General features: G+C 49.6%; 1 protein-coding gene across 1 annotated transcript; it reads left to right on the top strand.

The window, feature by feature from the left end:
• The first annotated feature begins 7631 nt into the window (after positions 1–7631).
• RBP3 (retinol binding protein 3) lies at positions 7632–17557 on the top strand. The gene is made up of 4 exons (XM_005565203.4): positions 7632–10806; positions 12624–12814; positions 15050–15192; positions 16764–17557. Exons 1-4 carry the CDS (start codon positions 7753–7755, stop codon positions 17117–17119), a joined length of 3744 nt encoding a protein of 1247 aa, XP_005565260.2. The 5' UTR covers positions 7632–7752; the 3' UTR covers positions 17120–17557.
• Positions 17558–19218: the final 1661 nt, after the last annotated feature.

Raw genomic sequence — 19218 nt, 5'->3', positions numbered from 1 at the left:
AGCCTTCCAAACCCCCTAAGGCCCCGCCCTCCTGTGTTCAGTCTCTAGGATATCTCTGGCCGAAATTTACTCTAATTGTCTGAAAACTTGAATTTCTGTCCTCACTGCACAGAAAAGGTGTGGCGCAGGGAGGGCAGGACAGCCATGTGCTTCCAAGGGGCTTCCATCCTGCAGAGAACAGGCTTCCATCCTTCTACCCAACCACTGTGTGGGTGATGGGCCCCTGGCTGTTGGGACCTTGGTCACTATTCTGGGCCCCTTACACACCTCAGAACTTATCCAGGTTCAAAGGCCCTGGGCTCCGTTGCCTGACACACAGCACCCCCTGGAGGCAATAGTGGGTAATGCGCCCTCATGACTCCATCTCCTGCCTTACATCAGGCAAGTGATGTCATCTTTGAGGCTGTGAATACTTTCTAATATAGATCATTAACAGCTGGAATAATCTATGTTCTGATACTTCAGTTATCTTTTCCTCTGATGGCATGAAACTGTGAAATGCTCAGTTGAAGAGCAGGAATAAGGTATAAGCACAACCAGCCCTCCTTACATGCTTAGCACAATACTTCTCAGACTCTCAAGTACTTGAAACAATATCAGTTCCATAAAAACTTTTCCCAGCAAACAGAAAGAGGAAGGAATAGGAAGAGAAAAAATTACTTTCCAACATTTTTATGAGGTAGACGTTACCTTGATATCAAAACCAAAAGAAAAGAAAACTTGAGAGCGATATTCCTTATAACCATGCAAAAGCCCTCAACAGAATACCAGCACATTAAATCCAGGAACATATTCAAAGGCTAATACATCATGAACAAGTGAGATTTAACTCATAAATGAGTGGCTGGTTTGAGATTAGATAACCAGTCAATATGATTAACTATGTTAACAAACTAAAGAAGAAAAAACATCATGTTACTAGATGCATCTGACTATATTCAAAACTCATCATGATTTTTTAAAAATTCTCAAAATACTAGCAACAGAAAAGAATTTTTTAACTGATAAAGAGCATCTACAAAAAAAATCTACAGTTAACTTTATACTTAATGGTAAACTGGATGTTTTCCCCCTAAGATCATGAACAAGGCACTAGAGACCCTAGCAAGGGCAATAAGACAAGAATAAAAAATAGCATCCATAAGTTGTCAATCAAGAAATGCAACATGAACACCCTTTTAGAAAATTCCAAGGATTCTTCCAAACGTATACTAGAATAAATAAAGAAGTTTAGCAAGTTGCAAAATATATCAAAACAGAATAAATAGCTGGACATTAAAATGTAAAGAAAAAAATGCCATTTACAATAGCACCAAAAAAAATCCCCACAAATTACGTGGGTATAAACCTAGCAAAATATTTGCATGATCTATATAGTGAAACCACACAACACTAATAAATAAATCAAAGAAGCCCTAAGTAAGTAAAGAGATATAACATATGCTTGGGTTGGAAGACTCAGTATTGTTAAGAGATAAATTGTCTGTCAAACTCATTTGTACATTCAACTCAATCCCAATCAATAGTCTGATTGTAAAGTCAATGATTTGAATCAAAAATTTATATGGATAATCAAAGGAACTAGAATAACCAAAATGATTTTGATAAAGAAAAACAAAGTTGGTAGACTCAGATTACATAATTTCAAGACATATTATAAACTGTAGTAAACAAGAGAGTGTGATGTGGGTAGAAAACAGACAAATAGATGAACGCAGTGGAATAGACTGTAGAAATCGGCCCACACAGATGCGATCAATCACTTTTTTTATCAAGATGCTAATACAATTCACTAGAACAAGGAAAGTCTTTTCAACATCTAGCATGGGGTCAACTGGATATCTAATTAACTAAAAACAGATCATAGACTCATGTGAAACCTAATGCTATGGAAATTCTAGAACAAAATACTAAAGGAAAGATTTTGTGGCCTTGAGATCAGCAAATATTTCTTAGCTGTGTCACTAAAAGCATGAATCGTAAAGGGAAAAAATGATAAATTTGGATTCATCATTTTAATCTTCAAAAGGTACTGTTGACAGCATGAAAAGACAGGGCGTGGACTGGAAGAAAATATTTGCAACACATATATCAGGTAAAAGATTTACATCCAGAATATAAAAATAACTTTTACTTCATCAATAATAAGACAAACAACTGCCTCCCTTTCCCAACAAATGGGCAAAAGATTTGAACAGCGAATTCACCATAGAAGACATACAAGTGGCAAATGAATACATAATAAGATGCTCAACGTCATTGCAAATTAAAATCACAATGTGATGCCACAACATACTTATTTGAACGCTAAAATGTAAATGTCTCCCCTTACCAATTGTTGCCATTGATGTGGAGGAATTGGCAGTCTCTTGCTGCTGGTAGAAATTTAAATTTTGGAAAACAGTTGAGTCGTTTCTTAAAATGTTAAATATACATTCCTATCCTAGGTATTGTATTACTCCAGCCAAAAAAAAGACATACATCCACATGAAGACTTGCACTCAAATATTTGTATCAGCTTTCTTTCCTTCTTTTTTTTTTTTTAAACAGAGTCTTGCTCTGTAGTACAGGCTGGAGTGCAGTGGCACAATCTTGGCTCACTGCAACCTCTGCCTCCTGGGTTCAAGCAATTCTGCTTCAGCCTCTCAAATAGCTGGGATTACAAGCATCTGCCACTAAGCCCAATTAATTTTTGTATTTTTAGTAGAGACTAGATTTCACCATGTCAGCCAGGCTGGTCTCGAACTCCTGAACTCAGGTGATCAGCCAAAGTGCTGGGATTACAGCTGTGAGCCACCATGCCCGGCTCATATCAGCTTTCTTTGTAATATTCATACACTGGAAGCAACCTGAAGGGCTCTCGATAGGTGCATGGATAACAAATTGGGGTCCATCTGTGCAATGGAAGGCTACCCAGCAAACAAATGAACTATTGGTACATTCAGCAATCTGGGTGAATCCCACAATCATTATGTTGGGCAAAATAAAACAGATAAAAAAGCAATACACATGGTATCATTTCATTTATAGCAAATTCTAGAAGCTGCAAGCTGATCTATAGTGTTGGCAGCAAGTAAATCCATGTTTGTCTGGATATGGGAATGCAGAGGGGACTGGGGAGCAAAGGGGCACCAGGAAGACTTGAGGGCGACAGCAGTATAAGTCGCCCAGGTGGTGGTGAGAGTTTTGGGGGGGTACGCACATGTCAAAACTGACTAAATGATACACTTCAAATAGGTTCATTATATGTTAATTATACATCAATTAAGTTGTGAAAAAAAAAGGACACACTTATTAGATAATTTAAAAGGTACCGAAAAAACACAATAAAGAAAACAAACAAGTGTGTATGCCCTTTGGCTCAGCAAGACCAGGTTTGGGAATTTATCCACAAACGAAAAAGCACCTTAGGCCCTTAAGAATGTGTGTTCAAAAACATTTATCACAATATCGCTGAAACAATATTGAAGCAAAAACAAAGACAACTTAAAATATGCCTCACAAAGGGAACAGATCAGTAAATCATCAAGAACTACTGTAGGATGAGTATCCCTTATCTGAAAGTTTTGGAGAAAGAAGTGTTTTAGATTTCAGATTCTCTTTGGATTTTGGAATATCTGTATGTACATAATGAGATATCTTGGGAGTGAGACCCTAGTCTAAACACAGTATTTATGCCTCATGTATGCCTTATACGCACAGCCTAAAGGTAATTATATCAATATTTTAAATAATTTTTTGCATGAAACAAAGTTGGTGTTAAGTACTTAAGTGTGAAGTTTTCCACTTGTGGTGTTGTGTCGGTGCTCAAAAAGTTTCAGGTTTTGGAGCATTTCAGATTTCAGATTTTTGGATTAGGAATCCCCAGACTATATGTAGCCATTAAAAGGATGAATTTAATGAGTATACTTCAACTGGGAAGGATGTTTATGTTGTATGTTTAAGTGAGTAAAACAAAATGCAAATTACCATCTATGCTAATAAAGGGCTGACAATAGGATGGACAAATGGATGGTCTGCCTATAGATGTGTGGATGGATCTCTCCTATACGTGCACCTCCCTGCGTGTACGCAGAGACAGGTGACAATGGCTACACATTCAATGCTGATTATTTGTTACTAAAGGAGGCTGGATTTTAAAAGACTTGGGAAAGGTTTGTTTGCACATTACTACAAAATGAGTATGTTTTACTCCTCTGATTTAAGAAAAATGTAAAATGAAAATAAAGTAAAACGAATAAAAAGTCAAGGTTCAATTTGCTTTGAAGTGCATTAAAAAATGTGTTGGCTTGCAGAGGAGAGGAGGCTTGCAGGGTAGAGGAAGCTGGTAAGGCAGAGCTGAGATGAGAAAGGGATAATAAAATGTTAGTGGTGGAATCTAGGGAGGCAGCCATTAAACTAAGGTAACTCTAATGCCCTGATTTTCTACAAGAGCAAATTGAAACCTAACTCAGACTCATTTCCTGTAAACAGCTAATTTAAAAGAACCCGAAGCTTAAGCCCAGTCAATCACTGACGGCCAACTGGACATCAGTTACATGGTCTCGAACTTTCCACCAGGATGTTCCAAATCATGCAAGGGCAGAAACGCTAAGCAACCAAAGCATCTGTAATATTTATTCCACTTTCGCCTTCACCCTGTGGAAGTCTCCCCTTGTGCTCCGTTGCAGAGCCCCAAACCACCTCTTGTGGGGAGCTACCGGATTCATGAATCGCTGTCTGCTCAGATAAGTTCTTTAAAATGTGAACATGTCAAAGCGTTTCTTTAAATGATAGTATATAGATATTTGCTGTACCACTTGAACATTTCCATTATAAAACACTGACGGGAAAACTAACATAAAACAATAGACAGACATAAAACAACAATACACTGAAAAGACAACATCTGTGATGCAGTAGGCAAGTCGCTCCTTCCTGTACTGCCCAGCTCCGCATGCTCCCTGACCATCCCTGCAGCAGCCCTGATGTGTCATTGTCCCCCTCTTAACCTGCGCTGCGGATGCTGCAGGGCTGGTCTCTGGAGCCTGGGTCTGGGCTTTTCTCCTTAGATATGTAGAGGCCCAGGAAAGGTTTGGAGCCTAAGAAGCCCTAGGACTCCAGGTCTCCAGGGCAGCCCCAGCCTCTTGGAATGACTTTCCCTAATACCACAGGGGTGTTCTAATCCCAGGCAGAGCCAAGCTGCCCGTCACCAACTCCTATGTCCTCAACTTCCTTTCAAAACTTTTAGGATGGTAAGACCTAATCCTCCAGCAATACTGAGGCTTTTCTCCTTGTTCTGTTTTTCCCTTTTGAAGAAGCCAAGGCTCAGAGCAGTTGAGTCACCTAATCATGGTCTCATGTCACCTTATCAAGGTCTCATCACCCACTCACCTATTCAGTTCTCAGCAGTTCAGTTCAGGGTGGCTTCTAAGCTGCCCTCCACAGCTCTGCCCACAGGACATTTGTATAAGTGAGGGGGTGCAGGGCCTTCCAGCCCCCTCCAACTCCGAAACTCAGCCCCCAAGATCAAATGGACTCTCTGAACCCACCCTGGGCCTACAGTTGTCGGGGACTGGATGGGAAGACGTAGAGCTCTAGGCTTTCACTCTGGGGACTTACCCAGAACATACTCTCCTCATGAGCTAAGGAGGCCGGCCGCCATCGGCTTACATCCCCCCACAACCCCTGGAGCTCAGAGAACTCTGAGGACAGAACTTGCCCTTCCACCTGCTTGGGCCTTACCCACAGGAGATGCACTGCCTCTCTACCCATGCCCCTCCAACTCAGGCAGCCCAGGGACTTGCAACAGGCTGATTTTTTCTCATGTCCCTCTTAAGGCTCGGGGCTAGCCACACAAATCAAATCCCAGTGATAGGTCCAGACATCCTATCCTGAAACTACATCTAGTAAGACTACAGTTAATCCTTTCCCCAAAGACAGTCTTACTCCTGTTCTCCCCCAAGCCCTTCCTGGGCCAGAAGCTTTGCCTGGACTCAAGCAATGGCAGACAAGTGCCCTCTGAGGACACAGAAGTGCATGCTCAGAACTGTGATTCTCCAAGTGGAGGCAGAAAGGCCCAGCCTTCCCAGCAGGTCTAAGGATATGCAAGGAGTGCATTCATCCGGAGGTGTTGGCAGCATCCCAGCCCCGCCCCATTCTCATAGTAAATCAGGCTCACTTCCATTGGCTGCATACGGTGGAGTGATGTGACCATATGTCACTTGAGCATTACACAAATCCTAATGAGCTAAAAATATGTTTGTTTTAGCTAATTGACCTCTTTGGCCTTCATAAAGCAGTTGGTAAACATCCTCAGATAATGATTTCCAAAGAGCAGACTGTGGATCTCAGCTGTGCAGAGAAAGCCCACGTCCCTGAGACCACCTTCTCCAGCTGCCTGCTGAGGCACACAGGCGTGCCTGCCTGCTGCCCGCTCAGCCAAGGAGCTAGCTTGGGACAGCTCTCCCGACACTCTGCCCTGGCCTTGTGACCACTGTCTGGGCAGTAGTTGTCTGTCTGTTAAGTGAGGGAAGTGCCCATTTCCAGGGGCATTCAGTGGCAAAGCAGGGCTTCCAGGTTCCGACCCCATAGCAGGACTTCTTGGATTTCTGCAGCCAGTCAGTTGCGAGCAGCACCCACATTATTTCTATGAGAAGTGGCAGGAGCTGGGATCTGAAGAGTCCAGCAATCTACCTTTCCCTGTTTCTTGTGCTCTATGCATTTGGAAGGAATGATCTGGATTTCATGTGAAGCCTGGGACCACAGAGACCCAAGACCTCCTGCTTGATTCTCCCTGCAAACTGCGGGCTGTGGGTTGAGCCTTCGAGAATCAGGAGTCACCTCTAGCCATTAACTCTCAGAGCTAACCTCATCTGCATGGGAATACTAGTCCTGTGATATCTGGAAGGTGGGCGCCTCTATACTCCACACCCTACGTGATGGTCCAGACACATCATTCCTAGCATTAGAAAGCTGTAGGGGGACCCCTTCTGTTCCCTGGAGGCATTAATGGTACATAGAAATAAATCTCAGGCTCTGAGGCTGATGCCAGCCTCAGACTCAGCCTCTGTACTATATGGGCCAACTGTAGCCCCAAGGGCTTCTTCTTGCTGCAACCCCTATGTGTCCCCACCTAAAACAATGGGCTTCTATTAGTTACAAAACTCTCTGGCCTGTTTTTTTTTTTTAGCTATGAAACAGAGATAATATCTAATACAGAGAACTTGCCAGTAATGAGTGCTTCCTACTTGCTGGGTACTGGGAAGAAGTGCTTTACACATATTTTGTCACTTAATCTACACAAAAAGTAATTAAGACACTTCCCTGAGGCCACGGGAGAGACAGTGGCAGAACCAGTTCTCCAAGGAGGACTTGCAAGTTAATAACTGGACTCTGCAAGGCTCTGGTGGAAACTGTCAGCTTGTAAAGGATGGAGCACAGTGTCTGGCATGTGGCAGGAACTAAAATAATAGCAGCGATTAATGTTGTGATATGCAGACGCAGCACAGCAAGATAAGATGCAATGTACCTTCTGGGTCAAACCACCCTGGCCACTCCTCCCCGATACCCAGGGTTGATGCGATTGAATTAGACAGGATTAAAGGCTTACTGGAGCTGGAAGCCTTGCTCCAACTCAGGAGTTTAGCCCCAGACCTTCTGTCCACCAGCTGAGGAGGACAAGGGCAGAAGGCAGCTGCATAGAGCAGGGCCACGGCCTTGCATACAGTCCAGGGGGCTTTTGTGCAAGAGCCAGGCCTCCCCCTGGGTCCCATGATGAGAGAATGGGTTCTGCTCATGTCTATGCTGCTCAGTGGCCTGGCTGGCCCCACACACCTGTTCCAGCCAAGCCTGGTGCTGGACATGGCCAAGGTCCTCTTGGATAACTACTGCTTCCCAGAGAACCTGCTGGGCATGCAGGAAGCCATCCAGCAGGCCATCAAGAGCCACGAGATTCTGAGCATCTCAGACCCGCAGACGCTGGCCAGTGTGCTGACAGCTGGGGTGCAGAGCTCCCTGAACGACCCTCGCCTGGTCATCTCCTATGAGCCCAGCACCCCCGAGCCTCCCCCACAAGTCCCAGCACTCACCAGTCTCTCAGAAGAGGAACTGCTTGCCTGGCTGCAAAGGGGCCTCCGCCATGAGGTTCTGGAGGGTAATGTGGGCTACCTGCGGGTGGACAGCGTTCCGGGCCAGGAGGTGCTGAGCATGATGGGGGAGTTCCTGGTGGCCCACGTGTGGGGAAAGCTCATGGGCACCTCCGCCTTAGTGCTGGATCTCCGACACTGCACGGGAGGCCAGATCTCCGGCATTCCCTACATCATCTCCTACCTGCACCCAGGGAACACCATACTGCACGTGGACACTATCTACAACCGCCCCTCCAACACCACCACGGAGATCTGGACCTTGCCCCAGGTCCTGGGAGAAAGGTACGGTGCCGACAAGGATGTGGTGGTCCTCACCAGCAGCCAGACCAGAGGCGTGGCCGAGGACATCGCGCACATCCTCAAGCAGATGCGCAGGGCCATCGTGGTGGGCGAGCGGACTGGAGGAGGGGCCCTGGACCTCCGGAAGCTGAGGATAGGGGAGTCTGACTTCTTCTTCACCGTGCCCGTGTCCAGGTCCCTGGGGCCCCTGGGTGGAGGCAGCCAGACGTGGGAGGGCAGCGGAGTGCTGCCCTGTGTGGGGACACCGGCCGAGCAGGCCCTGGAGAAAGCCCTGGACATCCTCACTCTTCGCAGCGCCCTTCCGGGGGTGGTCCACTGCCTCCAGGAGGCACTGAAGGACTACTACACGCTGGTGGACCGTGTGCCTCCCCTGCTGCAGCACCTGGCCAGCATGGACTTCTCCACGGTGGTCTCCGAAGACGATCTGGTCACCAAGCTCAATGCCGGCCTGCAGGCTGCATCCGAGGATCCCAGGCTCCTGGTGCGAGCCATCAGGCCCAGAGAAACCCCTTCTGGGCCCGTGACCGATGCTGCAGCTGAAGACCCACCAGGAGCAGCCCCAGAGTTGCCTGAGGACGACGCTATCCGGCAAGCACTGGTGGAGTCTGTGTTCCAGGTGTCGGTGCTGCCGGGCAACGTGGGCTACCTGCGTTTCGATAGTTTTGCTGACGCCTCCCTGCTGGGTGTTTTGGCCCCATATGTCCTGCGCCAGGTGTGGGAGCCATTACAGGACACGGAGCACCTCATCATGGACCTGCGCCACAACCCCGGAGGGCCATCCTCTGCTGTGCCCCTGCTCCTGTCCTACTTCCAGGGCCCCGAGGCCGGCCCCGTGCACCTCTTCACCACCTATGATCGCCGCACCAACATCACACAGGAGCACTTCAGCCACATGGAGCTCCCGGGCCCACGCTACAGCACCCAACGTGGGGTGTATCTGCTCACCAGCCACCGCACCGCCACGGCCGCCGAGGAGTTCGCCTTCCTCATGCAGTCGCTGGGCTGGGCCACGCTGGTAGGTGAGATCACCGCGGGCAACCTGCTGCACACCCGCACCGTGCCGCTGCTAGACACGCCGGAAGGCAGCCTGGCGCTTACCGTGCCGGTCCTCACCTTCATCGACAATCACGGCGAGGCCTGGCTGGGTGGTGGAGTGGTGCCTGATGCCATCGTGCTGGCGGAGGAGGCCCTGGACAAAGCCCAGGAAGTGCTGGAGTTCCACCAGAGCCTGGGGGCCTTGGTGGAGGGCACAGGGCACCTGCTGGAGGCCCACTATGCTCGCCCAGAAGTCTTGGGCCAGACCAGTGCCCTGCTGCGGGCCAAGCTGGCCCAGGGCGCCTACCGCACAGCTGTGGACTTGGAGTCTCTGGCCTCTCAGCTCACAGCAGACCTGCAGGAGGTGTCTGGGGACCACCGCCTGCTAGTGTTCCACAGCCCTGGTGAGCTGGTGGTAGAGGAAGCACCCCCACCACCCCCTGCTGTCCCCTCTCCAGAGGAGCTCACCTACCTTATTGAGGCCCTGTTTAAGACAGAGGTGCTGCCCGGCCAGCTGGGCTACCTGCGTTTTGACGCCATGGCTGAACTGGAGACAGTGAAGGCCGTCGGGCCACAGCTTGTGCGGCTGGTATGGCAACAGCTGGTGGACACCGCTGCGCTGGTGATCGACCTGCGCTACAACCCTGGCAGCTACTCCACGGCCATCCCGCTGCTCTGTTCCTACTTCTTTGAGGCAGAACCCCGCCAGCACCTGTATTCTGTCTTTGACAGGGCCACCTCGAAAGTCATGGAGGTGTGGACCCTGCCTCAGGTCGCCGGCCAGCGCTATGGCTCACACAAGGATCTCTACATCCTGATGAGCCACACCAGTGGCTCTGCGGCCGAGGCCTTTGCACACACCATGCAGGACCTGCAGCGGGCCACGGTCATTGGGGAGCCCACAGCTGGAGGGGCACTCTCTGTGGGCATCTACCAGGTGGGCAGCAGCCCCTTATACGCATCCATGCCCACCCAGATGGCCCTGAGTGCCACCACAGGCAAGGCCTGGGACCTGGCTGGCGTGGAGCCCGACATCACTGTGCCCATGAGCGAAGCCCTTTCCACAGCCCAGGACATAGTGGCTCTGCGTGCCAAGGTGCCCACGGTGCTGCAGACAGCCGGGAAGCTGGTGGCTGATAACTATGCCTCCGCCGAGCTGGGGGCCAAGATGGCCGTCAAACTGAGCGGTCTGCAGAGCCGCTACTCCAGGGTGACCTCAGAAGTGGCCCTGGCCGAGATCCTGGGGGCCGACCTGCAAATGCTCTCCGGAGACCCACACCTGAAGGCAGCCCATATCCCTGAGAATGCCAAGGACCGCATTCCTGGAATTGTCCCTATGCAGGTGAGACCCAAGGGAGACCTGGTTGAGCCCAGTCCCGGGAGTGAGTTGGCCCATTGTCTGCACAGGCCGGGCTCTGTGCACAGTGCATGACAATGGCTTTTAGATTTGTTCTCATGTTTAAGTTTTGACCAGTCAAGTCCTTTCCTCTTTCTCAACCTGTTCCATCCACTCTCTGTGACCCTGGGGTTGCTGAACACCTCTGTTGAACATGCATATTAGGTTGGTGCAAAAGTACTTTCAATGGCAAAGCCTGCAATTATTTTTGCACCCACCTCACAGGAAGCCAGTTTGAAAGCCAACCAATACTCACAGGAAGCCAGTTTGGAAGCCCCTGGGATAGAAGGCATTTCAGCCTTGGCTGGGTGGAAGGTGAGTGATGGCAGGGCTTCTCATTGTCAGTGTTGGGGAAGAGGCCAACACCTGGCAGAGGTGGCCGTGGGCTTCACCAAGTGCCCCACCGCTGGCCGAGAGTTCCACCTAGGCAGCACTCACACCTCCACGCTGTTCTACCTGTGGTTTTGCTGCATCATCACGATTGTACAGGGCAGCATTTGTCGTGGGATCCCTTGTGAGGAGGGTCTGAGACCAGGGCTTGAGTGCAGGCAGTTTGTCTGGGAGGCCATTGCTGAAGCAGGTGTGAAGGAGGGAGCAGGGAGAGTGAGACGGGAAGCTGACAAGCAGATGCCTCAAAGCTGTTCTGCTGAAGCAAGGGCACTGATGAGTGTGGGGATGCTCCCAGGCACAGTCCTCTGCACGTGGGGCCCAGTGGCTCCTGTCCCACATTGGCCAAGAGTTGCCCTGAGGACATCACTCAGGGTGGGGCAGGCTCCCCCTTCTTGGAGAAGGCCTGAGCTGAGGGTGAAAAGACAAGGCTGTGCTATAGGAGAGCCTGTCAGTGGGGCCGGGGGCAGCTGAAAGCAGAGGGGGCTGAGAGTGCCAAAAGCATCTGCTACAGAATTGTCATCCCCATTTTTCACAACTGAGGCCCGGAGAGGAGCAGAGGAGAGTGGCCTGGGGCCAGAGAGCTGTGACTGAGGGCGGGGCAGGGCCTGGAGGGCGGTGTCTCTGTCAACGAAGGCTCCTGGTCCCAGTCAAGCTCACCAAGTCCTGCCTCCCTCCAGCAGCCTTAGAGAGGGAGGAGGAAGTGCATCCACGTGGGAGTAGCCTGTGCTAGGCTTGCAGGATCCCCGATTTCCAAATCAACTGCTCCTTCCTTTCCAGTAGAGCCAAGGTTCACGATTTGGGGTCAGATGTAGATTCAGATTCTGGCTCCACCACTTACTGACTGTGTGACCTGAGACTAGTTACTTAATCTCTCTGTGCTTCAGTTTTTCCGGGAAAAGATGGGGATCATGTTATCTCCTGCACAGGTGGCTGTGAGGATGATGATAAGCTCTACAAAGTGCTTAGTACAGGGCCAGGCGCCTGGTACAGGTAACTAACATCTTCCAATCCTGCCCCAGTGGAGGGGAAGGTGAGCTTGGAGGCATTAGGAAGTATCTGGTGAGGTTGCAGAGGTCAGAGGGGAGACCATTTCTGGGCCTTCTAGCTCAGGACATCAGGGCATGTGGGTGGCAGACAGGAGCATCCTCTGCAAGGAGGCTGCTCATGGATCACACATGTCCCAATGGCATGTCACATCTCAGACATGCCACTGGGAAAGTCCCTGGTATCTACTAACTCCTTCAGAAATGTCAGTTCCTGTCCCATGCCCTTAATATTTCCCGTGACATAAAGGTGATCCGTGGTGCCTGCTTTCCTGGACTCTAAAACCGGCTGCTCCTCCTGACACTGAGTAGGACCTCCAACTCTTACAGATCCCTTCCCCTGAAGTCTTTGAAGAGCTGATCAAGTTTTCCTTCCACACTAATGTGTTTGAGGACAACATTGGCTACTTGAGGTTTGACATGTTTGGGGACGGTGAGCTGCTCACCCAGGTCTCCAAGCTGCTGGTGGAGCACATCTGGAAGAAGATCATGCACACGGATGCCATGATCATCGACATGAGGTCAGTGGCCAGGGGTCGGTGCTTCCCAGCCAGGACGCAGGACTGCCGGGGGACAGTCAAAGCTATGGGCCACAGCAGGGAAGAAAAGGAACCCTGCAACACAGCAGAGGGCCTGAGGGGGGCCAGGCCTCCTGCCTATCAGGGCTCCAGCCAGTTAGCCCAGGGGTTCTTGTTTCATTGCAGGCGGGGCCCAGCACTGGTCGTTTTTGTAAACTTCTCCAATTCCAATGTGCATTCCAGATTGAGAATTACCCCAAATTTGCCTGGTCATAGGATTCAGTGGGAAGGAGAGGAAGGAGACGTTAAAAACACTGATTCCTGGGCCCCACTCCTCCTTTACTGACTCAGAAGCTCCAGCGGACAGGCCCGATAATCTCTATTTGACAGGCATCCCAGGTGATTCTGATGGCCAGTGGCGTGTGAGACAGCCAGGCCTCCCACCTGGGAAGGCGCCTCACGTCATACAAAATCAACTCATGACAACCCTGGTCACATGAATCGTCATACAGGCAGAATTTGGAAATCGCACAGGGAGAATTTAGAAATTAATCACTATTGTTATCAAAAGAATTCTTTGCATCACCAAATGATTGTCAGAAGGATGTCTTCAGCTAGCCACCTCCCCTCTGTTTCTGTAAAACTGTGCCTCATATGTCGTGAGTTTACATCATGGACCAGGGTAGGAGGTGGATGAGCACCCTCAGGCAGTGGCCAGACCTGGCATCCCGTGACTCTGGGGTCCATTGGTGGACATGCCCCGGCACCCTCCATGGGCAGGCTGCCTTCCTCAGACGGGACCCTTGCACGCTCCTCTGTTGTCTAAAAGAAGTGGCAGGGGGTGGCAGAGCAGGAGCATTCACCCAGCTCCAGTTCTCTAGCCCTCAGTGCTCACTCACATGGTTCTTAGTGGTCACTAGGTGGCTCTCAGTCCTGCACCCACTGCTTCTCCTCCCTGGGAGAAGAAAGAACATTAAGGCTAAAACATTAGCCCTGGCTCCAGTTCTGTGTGTGTTCACAGCCCGAGCTTGAGGCTCCTGTGGTCTCTCTGATCATTTTTTCCTTTAGAAGTTCTGTTGAGCACCCGAATGACACTCATGTTAAGTCCCTTTCTTCTGAATATGCCATTTACACTTTTTAAAGAGGAGATGGCCCCAACCTGCAAGTGCACTTTGCTTAAAGACCCTTCCACCCCTGAGGTTTGTTTGGAGGTTCAGACACTGACATCACAGGCCCAGAACCCAGCCAGGTCATCCCAGGCCATCAACTGGATGAGGCTGCTTAACATGTCACTAGCCCCAGTGGGGAGACAGGGCCTCAATGAGGTCACACAGTGGGACAAATCTAAATGGCCTGGGAGAAATGCAGGCTCCCTTTCTTCCAATGTGGCTCCACAAGCCTGAATATTTCAACACAGTAAGTGCCCTGTTAAGACACCTGAACTAAGACAGCCGGTAGGTGTCATAAGATTGTCACAGAATGCAACCGGGAAAAACAATGTTTCCCAAAATGTGTTCCACTCATAGGCAGATATGGGTGCAGGGGAGCAGTCCATGGTCAATAAATGGGGGAAACTGATCAACAAGTTTCTGACTGCAGGACTTGTCAGGGCCTTTTATACACACACACACACACACACACACACACACACACACACACACATATATATATATATTTTTTTTATTGAGATGGGGTCTCACTCTGTCGCCCAGGCTGGAGTGCAGTGGCGCGATCTCAGTTTACTGGAAGCTCCGCCTCCCAGGTTCACACCATTCTCCTGCCTCAGCCTCCCAAGTAGCTGGGACTACAGGTGCCTGCCACCACTCCCGGCTAATTTTTTGTATTTTTAGTAGAGATGGGATTTCACTGTGTTAGCCAGGATGGTCTCGATCTCCTGACCTTGTGATCCACCCACCTCAGCCTCCCAAAGTGCTGGGATTACAGGCATGAGCCACTGCACCCGACTGGTCCTTTAATATATTAACATGTGTTAATTGTATAGCAGAAGGAAAGGATAACATACTTGACCACAAAGTTTCTTGTTCTCAAGAGACTAGTACTCTTGGAAATACTCTGGAAAATGCCAACCCATGGTATTCTAAAGGAGGAAGAGGCAGTACATTGAGGCTGCCAAGAATTAGAACCGTCCATGGGACAAAGATCCTGGCCTCCCCGAGGGGCACAGAGGGCCTCACTGTGAGCTCAGCCCCTGAACAGGCTCCGCTTCCCGTCCCTCAGGTTCAACATCGGCGGCCCCACATCCTCCATTCCCATCTTGTGCTCCTACTTCTTTGATGAAGGCCCACCAGTTCTGCTGGATAAGATCTACAGCCGGCCTGATGACTCCATCAGTGAACTCTGGACACACGCCCAGGTTGTAGGTACGTGGAGGAGCTTTCCCCTTTCTACTGTCATTCTAGAAGCTTCTGGGAAACCAGGGAAAGACAGCTTGAGTGTAGGTAAAAGTCATAGTAACCAGACTGTAAAGCCCTGTCCTAGTCCAGGCACTAGATGTGCATGATCTCGAATCCCTGAAAAGCATGTATCACTACGCCCGTTTTCTAGAGGAAAAAAAAGTGGGGATTGACTAGGTCAAGTATCTTTTCTAGGGTCATGCAGCTAATAAATGGAACCCAAAATGTGAATATTAGTTTGTCTAATACCAAAATTTCCCCCAGGCTTAGCACTATGATCACCAGCCTGCGGGACAAATGCAGAATTTGAAGGATTCTCCCCGCCCCTTACCAACCCCAATGGGCATTTCCAGTGCTCACCATACTTGAGCTCTCAGCTGCAGTGCCACAAACTTGCCTGGAAAGGTCATGATGCTCATCAGGCTTCTGTTCACTGCCCTGGACACAGAGCTGTGGCTACAGAAGCAAAGGCAGGCCCTGAGCTAGCTTTACAGAACCATGACTCTCAAAGCCCCATTCCAGGGTGGACGGCCTCCATCTATCTTCCCTGCCCAGCGTGTAAGACCAAGGAACTTGTGCTCCTGTCCAACGAGAAAGGACTGGAGAGATCAATGGGGGTGTGCTTGTGACCGGAGAAACACCCCATCATTTTCATGTCCATGCTTCTGTAATACACAGGCATTTTGCTGTAGCTTCTAGGACATACATTCAATAATATTACGAAGTGTAAATACAAATCAGAACCAGGTGAATTCTAAATTCAAATAGATGTTCAAGACTGGAAGTTAAAGATAGACTCAATTCTACAGATAGTGAGGTCCCAGAACTGTGAGGTCCAATATGGGAGCCACAAGCCACCTGTGGCCACCGAGCATTTGAAATGTGGCTCTCCCAAGTGGAGATGTGCTGGAGGTGTAACGTGCATACCAGATTTTGAAGACATTACGAAAAAAAACCTCATTAATAATTTTATTTGATTACATTTTGAAATGGATGTATTTTGGATACATTGGCTTAAACAAAACATGATTAAAATTAACACCGGGGATTTCTTTTTGCTTGCTCAACATGGCTACTAGGGAACCTAAAATGACATCTATGGGCAGCATTCTGGCTCACGTTGCATTCCTGTTGGACAGTGCTGTCCTAGAGGGTTGTTCTTATGACATCACAAATTGGGTTTTTCTGAGTCCAAAGTGAAAAGGAAGTCAGGTCAGTTTAAGTGTTTTCATTATTCATGAAGAGAGAGGACGTCCCTTTCTCAGGAGAGTCAAGTCTTTCCTATCACTTGGCATAAAAAGGCCTCATTGGGAGTTGTCAAGCACTGAAATCCTCGTGATTAGGCACGCATTCTTGTCCCCATTTTACGGATGCAGAAATCAAGGCTCAGAGAAGTCAAGTGGCTCACAAGTGGACACAAGGACACAGACCGAAACCCCAGGGCCTCCTCCATCACTGCAGGCCCAGGCAGGATAGAGAAGACAGGTGCTCCAGGGTCCTGACATGACCCCTATCCTGAAGGGCCTTATGTCTTCCAGGTGAACGCTATGGCTCCAAGAAGAGCATGGTCATTCTGACCAGCAGTGTGACGGCCGGCACTGCGGAGGAGTTCACCTACATCATGAAGAGGCTGGGCCGGGCCCTGGTCATCGGGGAGGTGACCAGCGGGGGTTGCCAGCCACCACAGACCTACCACGTGGATGACACCAACCTCTACCTCACTATCCCCACGGCCCGTTCTGTGGGGGCCTCGGATGGCAGCTCCTGGGAAGGGGTGGGGGTGACACCCCATATGGTTGTCCCTGCAGAAGAGGCTCTCACCAGGGCCAAGGAGATGCTCCAGCACAACCAACTGAGGGTGAAGCGGAGCCCAGGCCTGCAGGACCACCCATAGGGAAGGGCCCCGTAGGCAGAGCCCCAGGACAAACAGAACCTCTGGGATACACACCAAGGGCACTCCTGCAGGTGGCCCGGCCTGAGGTTCCCAGGGGCAGCAGAGGGGCCTACTGAGCTCTGGTTAGGCTAGAGCTGGAGGTGTGTATACACACACACACACACACACACGTACATACACATATATATATGTATGTGTGTGTGTGTGTATATGTATATATATATGGCTTTCCAATAACAACCTAAATTTTAAAACAGGTTCCTTCTAGGTGGTAGAACTTGCGGTGGTATTTTTACCTTTCTTCTTCATACTTTGCTCTTTTTCTTAAATACTCAATAATGTGCATATATCATTATTTTCAGATGCAGTTGTCGTTATTCCAAAATATAAAAAATAAAGAAGATAAAATAAATTATATAACTGAGCCATTAACCACAATTTAGTGATCACCAGTGGTTGTTAAATCTCTTTTTTTCATGGGTTTTCCATTCACATGATTTGGATCTTCTGGATCTGCCCTACTGGCCTCTATGGACAGCTGACTTTGTTTAAGATGTGGCGCAAGATGCTATGGGGTCAGCAGGTGGCAAAGGTCCTGTGGATCTTAAATAAGGAAACAGCCCTTCTGCTGGTGATGTACACATGCTGGCTGTGGCTCTTCTGAGCCTCACGCCGGCTGCATAGCTGGCCACTCTCATCTTCTACCCAGGAGCCAGCTGAGACACAGACAAACTCCGCAGCTCACCCAAGGTCACACAGCCAGCACGGTGGACCTGTGTCCTTCTTTGGGCCACCCAGCATTTGCAGCATCTTTGGGTGATCAGAGAATCACTGCCCATAGGAACTGGTAGGAAACAGTGATGTCAGCCCTGCCTGGGTGGGAAACCAGCCCAGCCACTTCCCCAGCTGAGTGGTTCTGGGCAATTTGTTTCACTTCTCTGGGCCTCAGTTTCTTCATCTGTTCAATAGGAGAAATAATAATACACTTGGAGTTGTGAGAATGAAGTGAGTCAATCTAGTGCCCAGCCAATGTTAGTTGTCATAATTTCTCCGCTACAAAGCTGAACACCCTGGAAGCCCACTGTTCCAGCCCTCCTGGCAGTAGGGCATGGGCATGTGGTCCTGCCTTGGTCAACCAGAAGCTCCTATGCAAAACGTTTAATCTGGAGCAAGTGGCCAGGGAGCCTGGGCAGTGGCCATCTGCCAGAAGCCTAGTGTATAAGGACAGCACAGCCATGCCCTATGCTTAGCGGGGACAGCAGCAGCACCCTCAAGAGGTGCTTCCCAGACTTCCCGGTGTGACTTTGGCTGTGGTCCTGGTGGAGTGACCCATTGTCCCTACCCACTGCTCAGCCAGGTCCCCCAGCCCACCCATCTAGGACTGGGCACCATCCGGGGTCTTTCATGAAATCCCTGTCTGCTTCCATCCACCAAAGACTTTTCTGTAATAAACAGCACAGTCTGGTGCAGCGGGTTAAAGGGTAGGTGGGATTTGAACCCATCTCTGTACAGTTCCAAAGATCCTTCTGTTTCCACCACATCATGAAGAGGCCCTGGGCCTGATCTGGAAAGGGGGTTTGAGATAGACAGGAGCGAAAGTCCTCTGCATAGCAAAGTACAGGTTCAGCCTTCCTAAATGCAAGCCTTCTTGCATTGCTACCTGCTTGCAGGCACAAGACTGGAGGAAAAGGAAAAGGAAAACAAAATCCCATCAGGTCTCTTTTCTGGTGGGACACCCAGATGGCCAAGAACTGCCTAGAAGTCTCTGTTCAGATGAGCCCTGGGCCCCTTCAACTCTCTATGCCCTGGTCTGAGCTCATGGCCTGCACCCTGCCAAATCCTACTTACCTCCAGCTCACATCTTGCACATAGCCACACCTCCTTCCAGACACTCGGATTCCCTCCTCTCTGTCCCCCACACCTCTCACCCAGTGTCCACAGTGATCAGGACCCAAGGTAAGTTAATACCTGAGTTAATGTCACTCTGCTCTGCACCCAGCCTGCCATCTTCTTTGCCTTGTCTTGGGGTCCCAGTTTTGTGCCTAAATCCCTGACATAGCTTCCTGCCCCATCTCTGTGGCCTGACCTGCAGCTAGGGG

Source organism: Macaca fascicularis, chromosome 9 (genome assembly GCF_037993035.2).
Source record: "Macaca fascicularis isolate 582-1 chromosome 9, T2T-MFA8v1.1".
In the NCBI taxonomy this organism is placed as follows: domain Eukaryota; kingdom Metazoa; phylum Chordata; class Mammalia; order Primates; family Cercopithecidae; genus Macaca; species Macaca fascicularis.
This window is presented reverse-complemented; position numbering and strand designations above follow the sequence as displayed.